This window comes from Heloderma suspectum, chromosome 1 (genome assembly GCF_057233095.1).
Source record: "Heloderma suspectum isolate Gila_16-S chromosome 1, 16-S_ref, whole genome shotgun sequence".
Classification (NCBI taxonomy): domain Eukaryota; kingdom Metazoa; phylum Chordata; class Lepidosauria; order Squamata; family Helodermatidae; genus Heloderma; species Heloderma suspectum.
In genome coordinates this window covers 95,424,815-95,446,095 of record NC_139458.1, presented here as the reverse complement: position 1 = coordinate 95,446,095, position 21,281 = coordinate 95,424,815, and the positions used below count along the sequence as shown (strand labels likewise).

Genomic DNA, 21,281 nt, shown 5'->3' with positions numbered 1-21,281 from the left:
CCTAAAATGTTAAGTAACTGCCTTATAACAGGTCAGACTCTTAGTCCACCTAGCTGTTTTGGCCTACAACTCCCATCAGCGTTAGCGAGCATAGCCAGTGGTAAGGAATTATGGGAGTTATAGGCCAAAACATCTGGAGGGTCACAAACAGCCCACCCCTGACTTAGCCCAATACTTTGACTAGCAGCAGCTCTCCACCAGAGTTTTCCATATCACCTGCTATTAAACCTGAGACCTTCTACATGCAAACCATGTGCTCTATCACTATTTTAGGAGGAAAAGAAATGAAAGGCTCATTTAAAACCCTGAACTTATTTTCCCTGAATAATACTGGAATGAGGCTTGTGCTAGTAAAAAGAGTTTAATTTTTTAAAATATTATTTGCATGCTGTGAAAGTAAAATTCCAGTAATAAAATCTAAGAGCAAAAGGTATTTTAGAAATTTTTTTTAGACTTTATAAATACTTTAGGCTGCAATCCTAAAGAGCTTAGTAGTGTTTACATATCACACTAACGCATCGTTTAGCACCACATGAATGAGGTGGAAAGAGAGATAGGCATGGCCAGGAGGAGGAGTTTGGAAGCTTTCACTTCCACTTAACCAGAGTTTGTGGTGTCACCTCGATTGAAAAACTATCTGTGGTTAACATTAAGTATGGTTAGTTTCTAACAAGCCAACTTCAAAACACAGTTACTAAAGCTGGCTTGTATAAAACTAACCATAATTAAGACTAATAAGAGTTCCAGGTCCATATGAGATGGCAATCTGTGGTCAATGAAATACAAAAATGAGAGCATCCAAGTTCCTCCTCCAAACCACATGGAAGGAAAGTGGGAGAGAGGAGTATGCGAAGCCGAGGCTCACTGTATCTCATTCACATCGCACTAAACTATGTTTTAGCATGACATGAGAACCGGCTCCCTTACCAGGAAGGAGCTGAAGACAACGGGACTTACTTCTTAGTAAATATGCCTAGGACTGCACCGTTAGACCTGGTTCACATGTAACGGCAATTCCTGGGTTAATCCCAGGAATTGCTGTGGCCAAGCAGGAGCACTGATTTGTTGTTTGGTTAACTCTGGGTTGTTTAACCCCCAAACAACCCAGAGTTCTTGGGTTCAGAAGTCATGATAATAATGCAGTTCTTGGGTTGCTGACTGAAAGTGGAATCGACAAATGCACGGGAGGCAGCACTCATTCCCACTTGGCCACAGCAATTCCTGGGTTAAACAATTCCTGGGTTGTTTAACCCAAGAATTGTCATTACATGCAAACTGGGTCTTAGACAAGGATCCAAACAAGTGACATGCAGACACAGCAGAGAGCCACATGCCCAGCCAGAGCTTCATAAGAACTTAAGAAGAGCCATATTGGATCAGACAAAGGGTCCATCTAGTCTAGCATTCTGTTCACAGTGGCCAACCAGCTGCCCATGGAAAACCCACAAGCAGGACATGAGTGCAAAAGAACCCTCCCGCATATGTTCCCCAGCAACTGGTGTACATAGATATACTGCCTCTGATACTGGAGGTAGCATTTAGCCAACAGGACTAGTAACCATGGATAGCCTTATCCTCCATTTTTTCACTGCAAAGTTTCCACTGCTGCACAGACAAGTTGCTCACAGTAAGAAGCAACCTGTCGTTCCAAAAGTAAGAATCACTATAAGCAAACACAACAAGCAAAGCACCTGATTGATGCATCGGTTCAATCACCCACCCAGATACCAGCCTAAGAAAAATAGTAAATGAGAGAACAGATCAAAAGATTGTGACCAATGCCTTAAAGTCTATCTAAATTTTTAAGGATGTAACTCACTTTCTTTTGCTCAGGTTTTCCTTCTTGTGTTCTAGCTCCTGATACTTGCTTCTTAAGTTCCTCTAATTGTGAAGTTAATGATGTTACTTTGGCTTTGTTTTGCAGCTTTAATTTGGAAATTCTGGCATCAGAAGCTTCTTTTTCATCCTAAAGATTATTAAGAATTTGTTTTTAGAGAAAATGCAATCTGCATGTACAATTAGAAATATTAAATATATATCAATACTTAAATTTATGAACATATAAGTCTAGTTTTTTGCACTAAAAAAACTACAGTTCCAAGGGCCTGATATGGAATTATACATTACAGTTACCAATTTGGAATGGATAATTTTAACCCTGGATTTATCTACAACATCTGTTCATACTTGGGGAACATTTGCATTTTGAGTGACAACCAAATCTGGCAAGTTATGGAAACCTAAAATAAACTAGAAGGAAGCTGCACCTGCTAATTATGATCGTTGTAGACCCCAGTCTGAAATAACAATTTTAAGGCAATATTTACAAAAAGCAGCTTGCTCTCAAGATAACTAGAAAGTTCATTTTCATTTGTAAATAGACAAAAAATCTTGATATATACACAAAATACCTTTAGCTGTTGCTCTTTATTGTGTAATTCATTATCCTTTTCCTTGACAAGTTCCTTGAGTTGTGCTACCAGCTGTTCGGTTTGGGCCAGCTGTTCACTCAAATCGGCCACTGACATGCTTGCTGCCTGAGAAGTACCATGAACCTAGATATGTCAAAGTTAATTTTGCGACAATGAAATGATGTAGACAAGAAAATACTCACATTTTATTAGAATATAAAGTTTTCCATCTTTCAGTATAAGAACAAGAAAGCTAAAAGAGGCATCTCTCTGTGTGGTGTATAATGTCACATCAGTTGCAGTTTGATCCAGATTTAAAAATTGGAAAGAAAATATTTTTGTGGTGGATCTGGATGGATAAGATGATTTTTAGCTTAGATCAATTATTGGGTGCTGCTGATGAGTTTTTGCCATGTTCGGCTTTGCAAGATAAATTTGATTTGCATGCTATAGCTGAATAGCAGTACTTGCAATTGCAACATTTGTTAGAATCTAGATTTGGTCCCACTGTTTTCACCGCCTCGGAGTCCCCTTTGCTATTGGAAACATTTAATGAAGCTAATCAGGTAAATCGACTCACGATTCATGTTTATAAATACTTATTATCAATGAATAAATATGATACACAGGTTCTTCAGCAGGAATGGAACAGAGGATTGGAATATCCTATTTTGCCTAATCAATGGACCACCACTTTGGCATCTGTATCTGATGCGTCTGTGATCTTCTGTTGCATCCTATTTAGCAAAAATATGTTTTGGATCTACAGGACACCACAACGTCTCTTTAATAAAAGTTTATCTAACTTGGCTAATTGTTGGAGGTGTAAAGAAGCATTAACTTTGCTTCTTTTAATCATATGTTTTGGAAATGCCAATGGTTGCCTCCTTTTGGGAGGAAGTTATCAAACGGATAAACTTTGCATAGGAATGCTCTTTAATATTTACTGATATACATGTTCTTTTAAATTATTTACCTGCTTCTTGGAATTTAACACATGGTCAGCGTAAATTGATTTTTTGCACCCTCTTGACTGCCAAAAGACTGATACTACAATACTGGATGAATGCTCACCTTCTATAATGCAATGGTTTGAAGACCTAACAACACTAGCAACATTTGGAAGAGTGGTATATAGGCACCATTCAAATGGACAAGGTAAAAATCACGTTATCCATCCAGGTCCACCACAAAAACATTTTCTTTCCCATTTAGGCATTTGGTCTGCTTTTATTGAAATGCATGCATAATCTATTCTTTTCTCCTTTTTAGAATGTTGTAATATTTGAAACTGAGGACTTTAAAGCATGTAGCTATTTTTGAGATTTTTTTAAATCTTCAGTTGTTCTTGTTTTTCTGCTTGTTTTATTGAAACTTACAATAAAAATTGATTAAAAATAAATGAATGAGACAGCTCTCAAATTCTTTAACATATGGCCAAAAACAGCTATTTACTGAAGAAAGAATGTTCCAGTGCAGATACTGAAGTCTCCTGCCAGCCAGGACAGCCCTATTTACTCCAATGGAGGAAGCAGTTCTACATGCACACTCCTTTCTGCTACACACTCTATAGAAACACACACACACACACACAGAGTCATGTGAAAAAGAAAGTACACCCTCTTTGAGTTCTATGGTTTTACCTATCAGGACATAATAAAAATCATCTGGTCCTTAGCAGGTCTTAAAATTAGGTAAATACAACCTCAGATGAACAACAACACATGACATATTACACCGTGTCATTATTTATTTTACAGAAATAAAGCCAAAATGGAGAAGCCATATGTGAAAAACTAAGTACACCCTTACTGCTTCCATAAGTATGAAGAGGCTAAGTAGGAGCCAGGTCCTGCTAATCAAATGCCCTTGATTAACTGGTCATCAGCAAGTGTGACCTCTATAATAGCTGAAGTCTCAGGAGTTTGCTGGTCTCGAGCATTCAGGTGGGTGTTAACACAATGCCAAAGAGTAAAGACATCAGTGATGATCTTAGAGAAGCAGTTGTTGCTGCTGCCCATCAATCCGGGAAGGATTATAAGGCCATCTCCAAACAATTTAAAGTCCATCAATCTACAGTGAGGAAGATTATTCACAAGTGGAAAATATTCAAGACAGTTGCCAATCTTCCCAGGAGTGGACGTCCCAGCAAATTCACCCCAAGGGCAGACCGTGCAATGCTCAGAGAAATTACAAAACATTCAAGAGTTACATCTCAGACTCTACAGGCCTTAGTTAACATGTTAAATGTTAAAAGTTCATGACAGTACAATTAGAAAAAGACTGAACTAGAATGGTTTGTTTGGAAGGGTTGCCAGGAGAAAGCCTCTTCTCTCTAAAAAGGACATGGTAGCATGGCTTAGGTTTGCACAGTTGCACCCGAACAAATCACAAAACTTCTGGACCAATGTCCTTTGGGCAGACGAGACCAAAGTGGAGATGTTTGGCCATAATGCACAGCGCCACGTTTGGCGAAAACCAAACACAGCATACCAGCACAAGCTTCTCATACCAACTGTCAAGCACGGTGGTGGAGAGGTGATGATTTGAGCTTGTTTTGCAGCCACAGGACCTGGGCACCTTGCAGTCATTGCAGACCATGACCTCCTCTGTATACCAAAGTATTCCAGAGTCAAATGTGAGGCCATCTGTCCGACAGCTAAAGCTTGGCCGAAACCGGGTCATGCAACAGGACAATGATCCCAAGCACACCAGCAAATCTACAACAGAATGGCTGAAAAAGAAAAGAATCAAGGTGTTGCAATGGCCCAGTCAAAGTCCAGACCTCAACCCGATTAAAATGCTGTGGCAGGACCTTAAGAGAGCTGTACATGAACAAATGCCCACAAACCTCAATGAACTGAAGCAATGTTGTAAAGAAGAGTGGGCCAAAATTCCTCCACAATGATGTGAGAGACTGATAAAGTCATACAGAAAATGATTACTTCAAGTTATTGCTGCTAAAGGTGGTTCTACAAGCTACTGAATCATAAGGTGTACTTAGTTTTTCACACATGGCTTCTCCATTTCGGCTTTATTTCTGTAAAATAAATAATGACACGGTGTAATATGTCATGTGTTCTTGTTCATCTGAGGTTGTATTTACCTAATTTTAAGACCTGCTAAGGACCAGATGATTTTTATTATGTCCTGATACGTAAAACCATAGAACTCAAAGAGGGTGTACTTTCTTTTTCACATGACTGTATATATACTATTCTTCTACCTAGACTCAAGTCTAAATATTTTCAACAATTTTTCATCTTAATGTACTTCACTTAAGAGAAGTTACATCTAATACCGTGTAGTGCCTATTTCTGATGCAACACAGTGTCCGTGGAGCAGCCATGCTTAGTTTTAAGAAAGCTAAACCCACACCCAGTCAGTATTGTGAATCCACTCCTAAACAAACAATTGGAAGGATTTCAGCTTGCTTTAAAGCAGTGGGGCGGGCGCTCTATGTTGCTACTACAACACTCCGCATTCCTGATCATTGGCCATGCTGGCTGGGGAAGCTGGAGTTTTACATTATCCGAAGCAGGTATAGGCAGATGGTAGATCTCCAGATGTTTTGGTCTTCAACCCAAAGCAGCCCCTGTCCAAAACATCTGGAGACCTACTTTCTGCCCATTCCTGATCTGGAAGACCATAAGCACCCCATCCCCGCTTTAAAGGTTCACTAGTCCTATCAGGAAGAGAAACCACATGCACAGCACCAATTAATGCATAAAAGTTCTCATTCAGGTTGGGAAACATGAATAGAAGCTTGCCTCCACACATGTATAACCCCGCGCAGAGAAAGGGGTGATATTTTTTCACTAAAAAATACGAACAAAAGACACCCAGTTTTTATTTGATGCTGAGAATTAATGGTAATTATATTGGGTATGCTAAGTCACCAAAACATTTGAGATATAAGGATATCTAAAAGAATCAGTAAAATTATTCATTGTAAAAATGCAGATGCTTAGAATTACTGTATTGTAAATTGCAATTTTAAAAAATTCAAACAAAAGTCAGGATTGTTTTTCCTTTTTTAAAGAAGTACTTACTCCAGATTTAGTGACTGAATCATCTCCACTCCCCCATTTCCACATATTTTTAAGATGGCTATAGAAGAGTACAAGGAAATTAGTTTACTTCAATATTTCCAATGCAAATTATTCATTTCAGGCACTTTTAAGCTACATTTTCTGCCCAAAGGCTACTCAAAGGGGTATACAAGGCATTAAAATTACACAAAACATTAATTTTTAAAATCCTCACAAAACATTAGAACCTAAAAACCCTGCTAAAAGCCAATCCGAGAAAAACTGAGCAGCAACAGCTAAAAACACCATATGCTGTACAGTCATTCAGTGAGAAACAGCTCTGAGAACAGGGAAAAATGTATCATCTGCCAAAATGACATAAAGGCGGATCTCCTGAGGAAGTGCATTCTACAAACTTAGTGACACCATTGAAAAAGCCCTCATGAACTTCATTTTAGCAAAGCACAGAACATGGAGCAGACCTTCTGCTGATGTAAGAGTGAGGATATATGGAAGCAAATGTTCCCTAAGCAGGCTGTTTAGGACTTTAAAAGTCAAAATCAACACCCTGAATTGTGCCTGGAAACAGACACCCACTGCAGTTGATCCAGGATAAGAGTTCTCTGTGGCCCACTCCCAGTGGGCAGGCTATTGCACTCTGCACCACTTGCAGCTTCAAAGCCATCTTCAAAGGCAGTCATGCAGAGTCCATCCCAGTAATCAAATCAGAAGTAGTGATGTGGGTTTTCTGGAAAATTTTGAATTGGAAAATTTTTTAGGGTAATAATTTTTTATTTCATTTATATACTGCCAATAGCCAAAGCTGATGACACGGCAACCCACGACGTGATGCGGGTAATCATGGTAACCAGGTTGCCTGACCGGTACGCACGGGGGTGGAGGAAACAACAGACACTGCGATGTTTCCCCCTCTGATCATCCAAACTTGGACAAGCACTCATCTATTTCAACAGAGTTCAACTCTCTTCCACTATGGTTGTTGGGGCACCTTGAGTTTCACTGTCATTACTTATTAGTTTCATTTCCCACTGAGACATATATGTATTTCATTGACATATACGTATTATCTCATGTACTTGCTAGTAATAATCACCTGAAAATGTTCTGCCTGACATTACTGACCAGTAGTAGTCTGATTGGAGAGGAGTGGGCACAGCCAACTCACCACCCTGAACTGATTTTAAAAAAACTCAAACCAAAACAGACTTCACAACTACCTCCATCTGAGAATCAAGTAGCAAGGTAGGATCAAGTACCACGCCCAAGTACGATGTTCATACTGCAAACCCGCTTTTTCAGGGGGAGTGAAGAGCTACTTACAATAATTTCTGCCAACCTTTTATGTGATGGATCACTAACTTCAGTATTTACATGAAGCCAAAAATTGATAATTTTCTTAGAAACTTGGTAGTACTTTCAATAAAAGTTTGCCACACAAGCGATTCCATTCATAATAACTCTCAGGCCAAACCGACTCTGAGATGCTAAAATTGTGCTTCGATCCAAAACAATCAGGCTGCCTATGATTAGGAAAATGATTGTTTTGTTTTTCATAATGTAGCATAATTCTGCAGAGCATGAAGAAATTAGGAACCTACACTTTGGAATGATTCATATACAATGCTAAACTATGGTTTAGTACTATGTGAATGAGCCAAAGTAAAGTCTTGTGCTCACATACAGTTCTCCCCCATCTCCCTAGGGCAGCCTTCCCCAACCTTTGTAGTCCAGATGTTTTAGACTACTACTCCCAACATGGTTTAATGTTACATGCAAACTGGCCCAGTCAACATTAAACAAGTGAAAGATTGCATCTTCACAAATTATCATCCTTGCTTCAAGTCTTGAGCACTCTAAGAATCAGACATTGGCCAGTTTGCATATAACGATAAGCCAGAATTCTTATTCCATGTCTAATTCTTAGAGTTCTGGCTTATTGCTCACAAGCAAGTATGCCAGGAATCATTAGCCAAGAACAAACACTGGCTTCAGATTCCACCTTGTTAGGAGCCAACAAGTCAGGAATCCCTGTTCAGACATAATGCTAAGCTTTTGCTTGCTGGTGACTTCTTGGTTAGTTTAGCCACTCCAGCTAGCAGGAGAAGCCAAACAGGAGTGATTATGCAATATACACCAGCATGCTTATCCATTACTGATAAGCCAGAGTCTGAAGAACTGGGCCATAGACAGAAAGTATGGCTTTTATTTCATGAATCTTGACTTCTTTCCTCTTGTGCCACAAAGCCATATATAGCTTTCAGAGCTACTGTTATGGGGGAAAAAAAACATGCTTGGTTAAAGAAATAGAATCTACCAAGTACAGAGATGAGAAGGCTTGGAAAAAACTGGAAAAAAACAAAACATCCCTCCCCCACAATTTTCTACAAATCCCTAGGGGGGAAAGTGTTTTTTTAAACAAATTATTTGTGTGTCACCCTCCCCACCACCTTTTTATCCCCCAGGCCTTCACATCTCTAGCTAAGGAACTTTAGCTTAAAGAGATCATCCATGTTCCTGTTAGCTCAGCAACCAATTACATCCTTTATTTATCTAATGAATCCTTGGTATCTCATTAAAACAGCTTTCCCCAAGCTGGTGCCCTCCAGATGTTTTCAACTACAAATCCCAGAATTCCTGACCATTGGCCATGACTGGGGCTGATGGGAGTTGAAGTCCAAAACATCTGCAGGGCCCCAGTTTGGGGAAGGCTGGACCAGACAGATCATTAGTCTCACTTGGCAGAAATCAGTTCCATCTGTTCTAAAATATTTCAGGAAAGCAAAAATCACATTCTTCTCAGTGTGAATACAGATGTGATGTCAGGATTGGGCCCAGACTCTACAGAGGCTGTGGAAGAGGACTTAAGAGTCAGATGAAGGACAGTGTTGAAGGGGTGGGGGAGAAACGCAAGCTTCAAGAGACAGAGACAGGGAAGTATCTTCCCAGGTGCAGACTAATCAGATGGATCAAATCCCAGCCATAACCTCTCCTTCAGTGGGAACACAGCAACTCTCAAAGAGGGAGGAGGGGGGTGTGACAGATACAGCTCAGACTAGAATCAAGAGGGAGGAGCAGCATAGGGAAGTAAGGCATTCTACAAGGCTGGCCCATCACAGGAGGTCACTATGGAAAGATCCCCCCTGAGGGCAGGACTAAGAAATCCTTTCAGGTTCTGTGCCGCAGACTGGTGTCAGATTTGCAACAACTTTCTCTACTACCGTTGTGCATTCTTCAAAGGGATCTTTAGGCAAGCTATTTAGTGCTGTGCCAGCTTAATCAGGGATCTTAGCATTAGGTTGCTATAAGATGACCAGATCTGTAACCTGAATCGCTGTTAGACTGATTGATTCGCATAATAAAGCCTATTTACTTAGAGATCGCCTTCTTTCTTTGATGACATACACTCAGGGAAGGCTTTATTTAGACTTGACACATGAATAACTCAGTAGTCAAGGTGTTGTGGAAATGCAGTTACCCTGTCGCGATCAAACGTACAATTGCCCCAGTAGGACTGAGCTCACGATAAATCTGCTGCTAGTTTCCAGCAGAAGCTGATTGTGGGTTGGATTCAGATAAAAGGCTAGGGAAGGGGACAGGTGGAAACTAACTTTCCTACCCATCCTCCCCCCAGCAGCTCCCCAGACCCCAAGAAAAAAGGTGCAGGGGGCTGAGGGTCAAAGGGGATCTCCAAAATTCAGATGGAGGCACCTTCTGTGAATGGCACTCTTGCTCACAGAAGGTAGCTCCACTTGATTTCCCCTATACCTGACCCCCATACACCACAGTCCATCCCATTCAGCGGGTCCCATGAGAGCTTTGAGAGGGGAGGGCTGCTGAAGGGAGGAAGGGCAGGAATGTCATCTTCCACTAGCCCCTTTCCGCTGGCTGGATTCAACCTTGTGCACAGCACTGAGTCACTGGCACTTGTGACATCATGCCCTCCACCTCATTAAAGCAGTTCCACAGTTTAAAAAAAAAAACACACCGGGAGAGGAATAAAAGCAATAAAGTATTAAACAAATGGTTCACAAGGTACTTTACATTTGTTTTTAAAGGAGGAAAGCTGCACCTGAAGCACAGCAGAGCAAGTAAAGAAACAGAAATATTAGTGTAGGATTTGGAGGTAAGTATGCTTGTTGTTTGAGAGATAAAGGCAGGAGAAGCTTCACAGCAGAAAAAAAAACAATTTGAGTCTTGTTTGTACATGTCTGTGCACACCCTAATGCTGAAATGCAATTACATGAAATTGTCCCATTGATTTAGCTTGGGCTTCCCTTCTCACAATGACCCCAATCAAGTGAGGCCCATTAAACATGTATACAGACTTACATGAATACGACAGGGCTTTTAATTTTCTTTTGTAAATAGCAGCTCTCCCATATTTCATGGAATGCTGCTTCTGACAGCTTTTTATATAGCACTCCTTATGTAGCAAGTAGCTTTTTATGTAGCACTAAGACGCTGCTGTTTAAAAAACAAAGTTAAAAGCTGCAGAGCAGACACAGTTCTCACTACACCCAGCTTTAGATCAGAGTCCCTGTTTCTCCTACCTAAAAACTGTCTCTAGTCAAGCCCCTGTGTTTATTAATGTTAATGATAAAAGTGACTTTCAGGACTGGCAAGTGTTACTAAACAAGCTGAACAGCATAGCAGGAAACTCCCTACCCATCCAGTCACATGTTACTGGAATACTTTTAGGAAAAGACACCTTACCTTTAACTATCAAAGGTATTTAAAACATAATTAACATGCCAAAGGTGTTAGAGTAAGCAACTGACACCTTTAAAAACTATATTAGAATCACTAACATTCAAATGATACCTGCATTTCATGGTAAAGGATTTCTTAAGATTTGTATATGCTATATTGAAAGTAGAATAGCTTACTGTGTAACAGGAAGGCTTTGGTGCCCCAGGCTTCAGCTGCTATTGAAACAGCTTGAAATGCATAAGCCCTTTGAAACCACTTATGAAGCCAAGGGCATAAGAAAAACCTTCTTCCAGAGTAACAATATTTTACAGCATGTCTACTTATAAGTAAGCCCCACTGAGTTCAATCGGTTCCCTCTCACTCTCCTATGCTTCGGCCTTTGGCCTGTAAGTGGGTCTGTGGGTGGGTGCTGTTTTTATTCTGTAATTGTTATGTTTTTATTGTATTTTAATTTTTTATTATTTTAATCTATTTTAAATTGTTTTTGTATGCTGTTTTGAGTGCCATTTGTAGTAGAAAGGTGGGGCATAAATCAAATAAATAAATACTCCCCAGTAAGCAGGTATAGACTTGTAGCCTAAGAGCAATCCTACGCTCTCAGAGTGCAGTCTCCTATATCGGAGGCTCTGCTCCTTCCTATGCCCTGTCAGCTCTTGCTGGCAGAGTGGAAGTCAGGAGGGGGGGGGGGCTTGCTGTATTTTTCTGCTGTCCATTGATGGAGGAAAAAATTAATCTCTTCCATTTCCAGCAATGGGAGAGATATATTTAGATGCGCTCTTCAGAGCATCTAATGTTTTTCTGGGTCAGGGCATGGTCGGGTGCCAGAAGGCCTTAGGATCACTAAATAATAACAAGAACAGTTCAAAGAAAATGGAGAGCATAGAATAAATAATCAACAGAGCTAAAACAACGTTATCAGCTACAACATGGCTTAAAAGGCCCTTTCACTGGTAGCTACCCACCATACCTCACCTGGAAGGGACACTCAAAGAAGGGCCTCAAATGAAGATCTCAGGGTCCAGGAAGGTACATGTGGGAAGAAGGGATTCTTCAAGTCCCAAAGTCCCAAGCCATGAAGGGCCTCAAAACCCTGAATTGGGTCTAGAAACTGACTGGGAACAGAGTACCTAATATGCGTAACTAACATCCAGTCCTAGTATGCTATCTTGCAGCCTACATTCTATACCAACTGAAATGTCTGGACCATTTTCAAAGACAGCCTGACATACAATGCACTGCAGGTTCTAAACAAGAACCTAAATCACTAAAAGTTGCTACGAGCCACATAGAATACTTGTTATTTATGTTTGCATTACATTCCTACACAAGAAGTGCTATTCACATAGGAAACATTTCATTCTTTAAAAAGCATACTTTATTTCCATATTCTGTGCTCAGTACGCATATGTTAAGGCAAATAATTATTTAATAGTTATGGTTGTTTGTTTGAAGTTGTTTTAGATAGGTTTCTTTTGTGTATACTGTCTGTTCATGTGTTTTTTATGTAAATGGTTTTTAATCTCTATATATTGTAATTTTAATGTTTTTAATCTTTATAAACCACCCAGAGAGCTCCAGCTTTTGGGCTGTATAGAAATGTAAATAGTAATAATAATAAATGTTTTGCTGCACTGTGGGATTATTTGCCTCTCTCATCACATATATTCAGCAGATCCTTTAATGTTGTTGTGACTTATCTACTCAATTTACTTTAAACTTGCTGTTGTATAAATAAAATGATAGCCATTTTCACACACAATATTATTCATAGCTTTGGGGGCGAGGGGGTTTCCCTCAAATGTACCGCACATTCACATGCACACAAGTGAAGTCACTTTTTAAGATTTGAAGAGCAAGTTTAATCACAAATGCAAATACTATACCAGAGGCAGTTCTATGTTGGTATGAGAACACTTTTACATTGGAAAACTTCCATAACAGGGAGGAGACCATTTGGAAGCCTAGCTGTGAGTTACTTGAACAGAATATTACATTCTATTCTACGTTAAGTGTTTTGTGCTAAATGCTTCCCCAAAATGAACAAAATTCCATATTCAAAACAGGACATTTACACATGGCTAGTGAATCATACTTGCTAAATTCATAGAGATGGTGTTTCCCCATAACTCATGAAGCTTTATGAAAAATATCAGATAGTTTTGCCCATTGGATATTCCCACATTTTTTAAAATAATAATATCAAAACTTAAATCATAATTCTTTAGACAAAAAGTCTTATCTAACCAAGCAATGCTTTCTGTATCTAATGGCTGAAATTCTAAGCATATTTACTTGCACAGAATTGGGCTGCAAGAAGCTTAGTAAGAAGTCAATCCAAGTTAAATTCTAAGAGTGATATCCAACACTGTGTGAGCAGAAACCAAGCTCACATAGCAGATCTTTCCATTCTCCTCTCCCCTATAGTGAGAGGGGGAATCACCTGAAATTGGGTGGGGGAATCTTGCACAGCTCTTGCTTAAAGTTCCCAATTTTGGCAATTATTCCCTCCCACTGAAGCCCCATAAGATACAGCCAACAATGCTTGGTAGATACTTCTGACCTTCTGGAGAGGCTTTTTTGGGAGTACAGGGGGCTGAAATGGGAAGGAGGGGAAGGGAAAGATCCATTGCATGAACATGCTTTGCTTTCATGCAGTGTTGGACATTACCTTATCTACTTAATACACACTGACTTATGGTGCAATCCTATACATGTTTACTCAGAAGTAAGCCCTACTGAGTTCAATGGTGCTTAGCCTGAAGTGTATATAGGACTACAGTCTGAAAAAGAAAAATGGCTTGTTTTGAAGTTCACCACAATTAGTAGTGTAACTACAGTTAAAGTAGAATTTAATTATTTAAGATATTTTATCATTGTGTACTGGACAGCCTACTGCCATCAACTTCACAATGTTTCCTTCACTATGTATGAATTTAATCAAACTAAACAAAGGAAAAATTTGCTTCCCCATCCCCCTGTACATCGACGGTTAAAGGCCTGAAGATGCTTCCTTTAATTAAAAATGGGGAAAGGGGAGTGAGAAAATCCATGATTAGAGGTATTCAAGTTTTGTCCCTTTTTATCAGTTAGGGATTCCTCTTCAGTTTGCCAGTGATAGAGCCTCAGAACTATTTATAATATTCAAATGTATGCATAGTATTTGAAAGCAAAATCCACAGATGGTCATTGCTTTACTCTGAATTCTATAATCTACAAACCAACTGTCACCTCCCAACTATAAATTCCTCTTTAAACTCATCTGCTTCTGCTAGGAAAAGCGAGAGAGGGGGAGAGAGAGAGAGAGAGAGAGAGAGACCGCATGCGCACAAGAGAGAGCAAAGCATGTGCTCCATTATCTTTTATCAGAACTACAAGGAGATGTTAATTTCTATGAACTTATCACAATCCAATTACTGCACATTTTTAAGGAAGACAAGACAGGAGTTGTATTCCTCTCCTCTCCAAATATGGAGATTTTATTATATATTTACATTTCAGGTTTGTTGATAACAAAAAAGAACAACTACTTGGCATCTTCAATCCAACTCTTCTTCTACATACCACAGCAGGGTATATATAACCCACTTTAAGGCAATCCTCTGTCTACTCAGAAATAAGTCCTACTAAGTTCAGTAGGACTTATTTCTAGATAAGTGTGTATGGCTTCAATGCTAATGAAAACAATTCTTAAGAGCTCCTATTCACAACAGTAACTTCTCACAGACTTAAATACTGGTAATTCTATGAATGTTGCATATAATTTTTAATTCAGCTACCAAACCTGTTAGGTTAAAGCATTCTGTGCTGGGGGTGCACAAAGGCAAATCAGTCTTCATCCCCCCTCATCCTGAAACAATAGGTAACAGCCACCGTGAAGACTAGCAACAATAAACGTGAAAGAAAGGATTCTGAAGGCAATCCAAAGCACGCTTACCGAGGAGTTAATCCCGTTCAACTCAACGGCACTTCCTCCTGAGTAGACACGCTTAGGATCAAACTGCAAATGTCCCTCGTCTGTTGCGCTCGTTAGCCTTACAGATTTGGGGGACACGGCCGTTTTGTTTTACGGATCCTTCACTAATAACTAGGCTGCAATCCTACTTGCACGGGAGTCAGCACCACGCAACTCGGTGGGACTTCCAAGTAAACATGCCTAGGAGCAGGCTGATGGAACTGACCTCTTTCCCTATGCGGCCCCGCTGGGCGGGAAAGGAAGACCTACTTCTCTCCAAGTAGGGAGCCTATTTCAGTGGGGCTCTCAGACGGGATCTGAGGAACCATCTCTTCTCTGGAAGTTTTTCAACGGATGCCTTTAAGATAAGGCGCTAGCTGGGGTCAGGGACAAGTCGAAAAGGCCGACGCGCCCCTTTAAGGGGCGTGGCGTGGAAGAGGGGAACACTTCCTGTTTGGACGACCCTCTTTCTCGCCAGGCCCGGGGGGGGGGAGGTCGGCAGCGGCCGCTCTCACCTGGCGGTTGAGGGGGAGGCGCCCGGAGCACGCTCAGCCCCCGCAGGGAGAGACAAGGGGAGGCGCCTGGGCGTGGAGGCCGGTCTTCACAGGCCGCGTCGCCAGCTCCGCCTCGGCCCGCTCCAGGCAGCCCAGAAGACGGCCGGGATCGCCATCCCGATATCACCGACGAGATGACCGGACCAGGAGTTTCGCCGCGACGGGGGCGACGACGCGACGGCACGCGCGAGCCTGGCTTACGTCAGTACGTGGCGCCTGCGCAGGCAAGAGTGCAACCAATCGGCGGGCAGGTAGCTCCGGCACCGCTAAGCCCCGCCCGCCCCGCCCCCGTCAGCCCCGCCCCCGTCAGCCGTGTGTCGCCCATTCTTTCCACCACATGGCGCCACCTAGCGGTCGTCGTGACTGATGGCAGGGCGAGGGGGAAGTACTTACTTAATTCGGGGGTGTTCTTAATTTCGCTTTTAATTTCACGTGCCTATTTGCCGCCATATAACCACGTTCTCAGGGTTATATCCAAGATGGTACTCGATATCAGGGTTAAGTTCTTTAAACAAGAGCTGTCATATCGAAAACAGCTTTGAGGCTGTGCCCTTTCTTAGCGCAGGAAAGTGTGAATGTTGAAGAAAAGTATAGATTTGCACACTCTGCAGATGCATTGTGACAGTATGTTCGATGGTTTTGAGGAGTTGAGGGGCGGGCAGCGTGTGAACCCCTTCATGGATCACTGCCTTGTTGTGGCGAAGGGGCTTGCTTAACTCAGTGAAGCCATAAGCTATGCCGTGCAGGGCCACCCAAGACGGACAGGTCATGGCAGAGAGTTCTGACAAAATGTGGTCCACTGGAGAAGGAAATGGCAACCCACTCCAGTATTCTTGCAAGAAAACCCCATGGAACGTATCACAAGGCTAAAAGATATGACGCCGGAAGATGAGCCCCTCAGGTCGGAAGGTGTCCAATATGCTACTGGGGAAGAGCAGAGGGTATTTCCAAGTAGCGCCAGAAAGAGTGAAGCGGCTGGGCCAAAGCCGAAAGGACACTCAGCTGTGGATGTGTCTGGTGGTGAAAAGAAAATCCGATGCTGTAAAGAACAATATTGTTTAGGAACCTGGAATGTCAGATCAATGAATCAAGGTAAGCTGGAGGTGGTCAAACATGAGATGGCAGGATTGAACATCAACATCTTGGGAATCAGCGAACTAAAATGGACAGGCATGGGCGAATTTAATTCAGGTGACCATCATATCTACTATTGTGGGCAAGAATCCCTTAGAAGAAATGGAGTAGCACTCATAGTCAACAAAAGGGTGGGAAAAGCAGTACTGGGGTACAATCTTAAAAATGATAGAATGATCTCAGTACGAATCCAAGGCAAACCATTCAACATCACAGTAATTCAAGTCTATGCCCCAACCACTGAGGCCGAAGAAGCTGAGTTTGATCGGTTCTATGAAGACCTACAACACCTTCTAGAACTAACACCAAAAAAAGATGTCCTCTTCATCATAGGGGATTGGAATGCTAAAGTAGGAAGTCAAGAAATCACCGGGATAACAGGCAGGCATGGCCTTGGTGTACAAAATGAAGCAGGACAAAAGCTAATAGAGTTTTGCCAAGAGAACATGCTGATCTTAGCAAACACTCTTTTCCAACAGCACAAGAGGCGACTCTACACATGGACGTCACCAGATGGTCAATATCGAAATCAGATTGATTATGTCCTTTGCAGCCAAAGATGGAGAAGCTCCATACAGTCAGTCAAAACAAGACCTGGAGCTGACTGTGGCTCAGATCATGAGCTGCTTCTTGCAAAATTTCGGCTTAAATTGAAGAACGTTGGGAAAACCACTAAACCGTTCAGGTATGACCTAAATCATATCCCTGATGAATATACATTGGAGGTGAGGAATAGATTTCAGGGATTAGACCTGATAGACAGAGTGCCTGAGGAACTATGGACGGAGGTCCGTAACATTGTTCAGGAGGCAGCAACGAAATCCATCCCAAAGAAAAAGAAATGCAAGAAAGCAAAGTGGCTGTCTGATGAGGCTTTACAAGAAGCGAAAAGCAAGGGAGAAAGGGGAAGATATACCCAACTGAATGCAGAGTTCCAGAGAATAGCAAGGAGAGACAAGAAGGCCTTCTTAAATGAACAATGCAAAGAAATCGAGGAAAACAACAGAATGGGAAAGACTAGAGATCTCTTCAAGAAAATTGGAGATCTCAAGGGAACGTTTTGTGCAAAGACGGGCATGATAAAGGACAAAGAAGGCAGGGACCTCACAGAAGCAGATGAGATTAAGAAGAGGTGGCAAGAATACACAGAAGAACTATACAGGAAAGATCGGAATGTCCCTGATAGCCATGATAGTGCGGTCACTGAACTTGAGCCGGACATCCTAGAGAGTGAAGTCAAGTGGGCCTTAGGAAGCATTAGTAACAAGAAAGCTAGCGGAGATGACAGTATTCCAGCCGAGCTATTTAAAATCCTAAAAGATGATGCTGTTAAAGTGCTGCATTCAATATGCCAACAAATTTGGAACACTCAGCAGTGGCCACAAGACTGGAAAAGGTCAGTTTACATTCCAATTCCAAAGAAGGGCAACGCCAAAGAGTGTTCAAACTACCGCACAATTGCGCTCATTTCACATGCCAGCAAGGTGATGCTCAAAATCCTACAAGCTAGGCTTCAGCAGTATGCGAACCGAGAACTACCGGAAGTACAAGCTGGGTTTCGAAGAGGCAGAGGAACTAGAGATCAAATCGCCAACATTCGCTGCATCATGGAGAAAGCAAGAGAATTCCAGAAAAACGTCTATTTCTGCTTCATTGACTACGCTAAAGCCTTTGATTGTGTGGATCACAACAAACTGTGGCAAATTCTGAAAGAGATGGGGGTACCAGACCACCTTACCTGTCTCCTGAGAAACCTGTACGAGGGTCAAGAAGCAACAGTAAGAACCAGACATAGAACAACTGATTGGTTCAAAATTGGGAAAGGAGTACGACAAGGCTGCATAATGTCACCCTGCTTATTTAACTTATATGCAGAGTACATCATGAGAAATGCCGGGTTGGATGAATCAGAGGTCGGAATTAAGATTGCTGGGAGAATTATCAACAACCTCCGATATGCAGACGATACCACCCTAATGGCAGAAAGCGAAGAGGATCTCAAGAGCCTCTTGTTGAGGGTGAAAGAGGAGAGTGCAAAAGCTGGTTTGAAACTCAACATTAAAAAAATGAAGATCATGGCATCTGGCCCCATCACTTCCTGGCATATAGAAGGGGAAGAAATGGAAGCAGTGACAGATTTTACTTTCTTGGGCTCCAAGATCACCGCAGACGGTGACTGTAGCCATGAAATTAAAAGACGCTTGCTCCTTGAGAGGAAAGCTATGGCAAACCTAGACAGCATAGTAAGAAGCAGAGACATCACCTTGCCGACAAAGGTCCGTCTAATCAAAGCTATGGTTTTCCCAGTAGTAATGTATGGCTGTGAGAGCTGGACTATAAGGAAGGCTGAGCGCCGAAGAATTGATGCTTTCGAACTGTGGTGCTGGAGAAGACTCTTACGAGTCCCCTGGACTGCAAGGAGGTCAAATCAGTCCATCCTAAAGGAAATCAACCCTGAGTGCTCATTGGAAGGACAGATAATGAAGCTGAAGCTCCAATATTTTGGCCACCTAATGCGAAGAGAAAACTCCCTGGAAAAGACCCTGATGCTGGGAAAGACTGAAGGCAAAAGGAGAAGGGGACGGCAGAGGATGAGATGGCTAGATAGCATCACGGATGCAATGAATATGAACTTGAGCACGCTCCGGGAGAGAGCGCAGGACAGGAAGGCCTGGCGTGCTATGGTCCATGGGGTCACGAAGAGTCGGACACGACTGAACGACTGAACAACAACAACAGCGTGTGAAAAAAGAAAAAAGTGTGGTAGAACTATTACTTGAATTATGGTGGTAAAGTAAGGGGGCATAAAGAGAACGGCAATTTCAGTAGCAGAGTATTTCACAGAAACAAAATCAAGATTCAATTCAGTTGCAATATTTAACAATACCAAACTAGAGGCCTCTTTTTACATTATTTATCTGTTTATTATTTGCATTTGTTAGCCTCCTGTCATTCTAATTTGTACATCTAGGTGTGTATTGCCCTGGCCATGGGCTGCTAAGGTTTGGGGGTGCCGAGATAATAAGCCAGATCCAGGTTTGCTTAGAAGGAGCCTTTATTGAGTACTTACAGCACACAGGTGTACCCAACGGTTGGATCAGACAGCTTCTCTGAACCCAGAGCCATGAGGTAAAACGGGTTTTATACCATACCTGTTAGCAGTGAAGCAGCATGACAGCAGCAAGCGTTAATTAGCATTCATCTGCAACTTTCCCAGCATAGACTAACTACTTGGTGAGGAAGAAAGCAGTCAGAACTTTCCCAGCACAGACACCTGGAAACATAGCCTAAACAGAGTCTTATCCATCAATCTTGCCCTTGGTTGGCCCCTCTTCCTTTTGCCTTCCACTTTCCCTAGCATCAGCATCTTCTCCAGGGTATCCTGTCTTCTCATTATGTGGCCAAAGTACTTCAGTTTTGCCTTTCATATCCTTCCCTCAAGTGAGCAGTCTGGCTTTATTTCCTGGAGTATGGACTGGTTTGATCTTCTTGCAGTCCAAGGCACTCTCAGAATTTTCCTCCAGCACCGCAGTTCAAAAGCATCTATCTTCCTTCGCTCAGCCTTCCTTATGGTCCAGCTCTCGCAGCCATAGGTTACTATGGGGAATACCATTGCTTTAACTATGCGGACCTTTGTTGTCAGTGTGATGTCTCTGCTCTTAACTATTTTATCAAGATTTGTCATTGCTCTCCTCCCAAGAAGTAAACGTCTTCTGATTTCCTAGCTGCAGTCAGCGTCTGCAGTAATCTTTGTGCCTAGAAATACAAAGTCTGTCACTGCCTCCACGTTTTCTCCCTCTATTTGCCAGTTATCAATCAAGCTGGTTGCCATAATCTTGGGCGTTTTTAGGTTTAACTGCAACCCAGCTTTTGCACTTTCTTCTTTGACCTTCGTCATAAGGTTCCTTAGTTCCTCCTCGTTTTTCAGCCATCAAAGTGGTATCATCTGCATATCTGAGGTTGTTAATGTTTCTTCTAGCGATTTTAACTCCAGCCTTGGCTTCATCAAGCCCAGCACGTTGCATTATGTGTTCTGCGTACAGGTTGAATAGGTAGGGTGAGAGTATACAACCCTGTCGTACTCCTGTCCCAATCTTAAACCAGTCCGTTGTTCCGTGCTCTGTTCTTACGGTTGCTACTTGGTCATTATACAGATTCCTCCGGAGGCAGACAAGATGACTTGGTATCCCCATACCACCAAGAACTTGCCATAATGACCTACTGCAGGGCTTTCCAAGGTATTCACAAACCTGTGGGGACCCCATAACAGTCCCAGGGATCACCTTTCAATCAATCTTGTGGGCAACCACAGCCACACTATTTCTCTACAGATTTACTACCATTAGGGGCAGCCCAGTTAATGCCAGGGCACCCGTTCCAATTTGTGCATCCTTGAGTGTTGTCACTTGGGCATGAATGCATGGTCTGGCACCCCCTACTGAACCCTATGTGTCGTTGAAAGCGTGGT

At 41.9% G+C, this 21,281-nt stretch overlaps 1 protein-coding gene across 3 annotated transcripts in view; it reads right to left on the bottom strand.

Annotated features, from left to right (window-relative positions):
• Positions 1 to 15,893, bottom strand: part of LOC146357597 (uncharacterized) — an 80,679-nt gene extending 64,786 nt beyond the window's left edge. For 2 of the 3 annotated variants that reach the window (XM_084851630.1, XM_084851637.1), the window contains exons 1-4: positions 15,641 to 15,893; positions 6,464 to 6,521; positions 2,412 to 2,555; positions 1,820 to 1,966 (exon numbers count right to left, since the gene is read on the bottom strand). In XM_084851630.1, the coding sequence (XP_084707756.1) occupies positions 1,820 to 1,966; positions 2,412 to 2,555; positions 6,464 to 6,508 (336 nt within the window). In that variant the 5' untranslated portion in view covers positions 6,509 to 6,521; positions 15,641 to 15,893. The remainder of the gene's footprint in view (positions 1 to 1,819; positions 1,967 to 2,411; positions 2,556 to 6,463; positions 6,522 to 15,640) is intronic. The other variant, XM_084851640.1, reaches the window with a different exon arrangement.
• Positions 15,894 to 21,281: the final 5,388 nt, after the last annotated feature.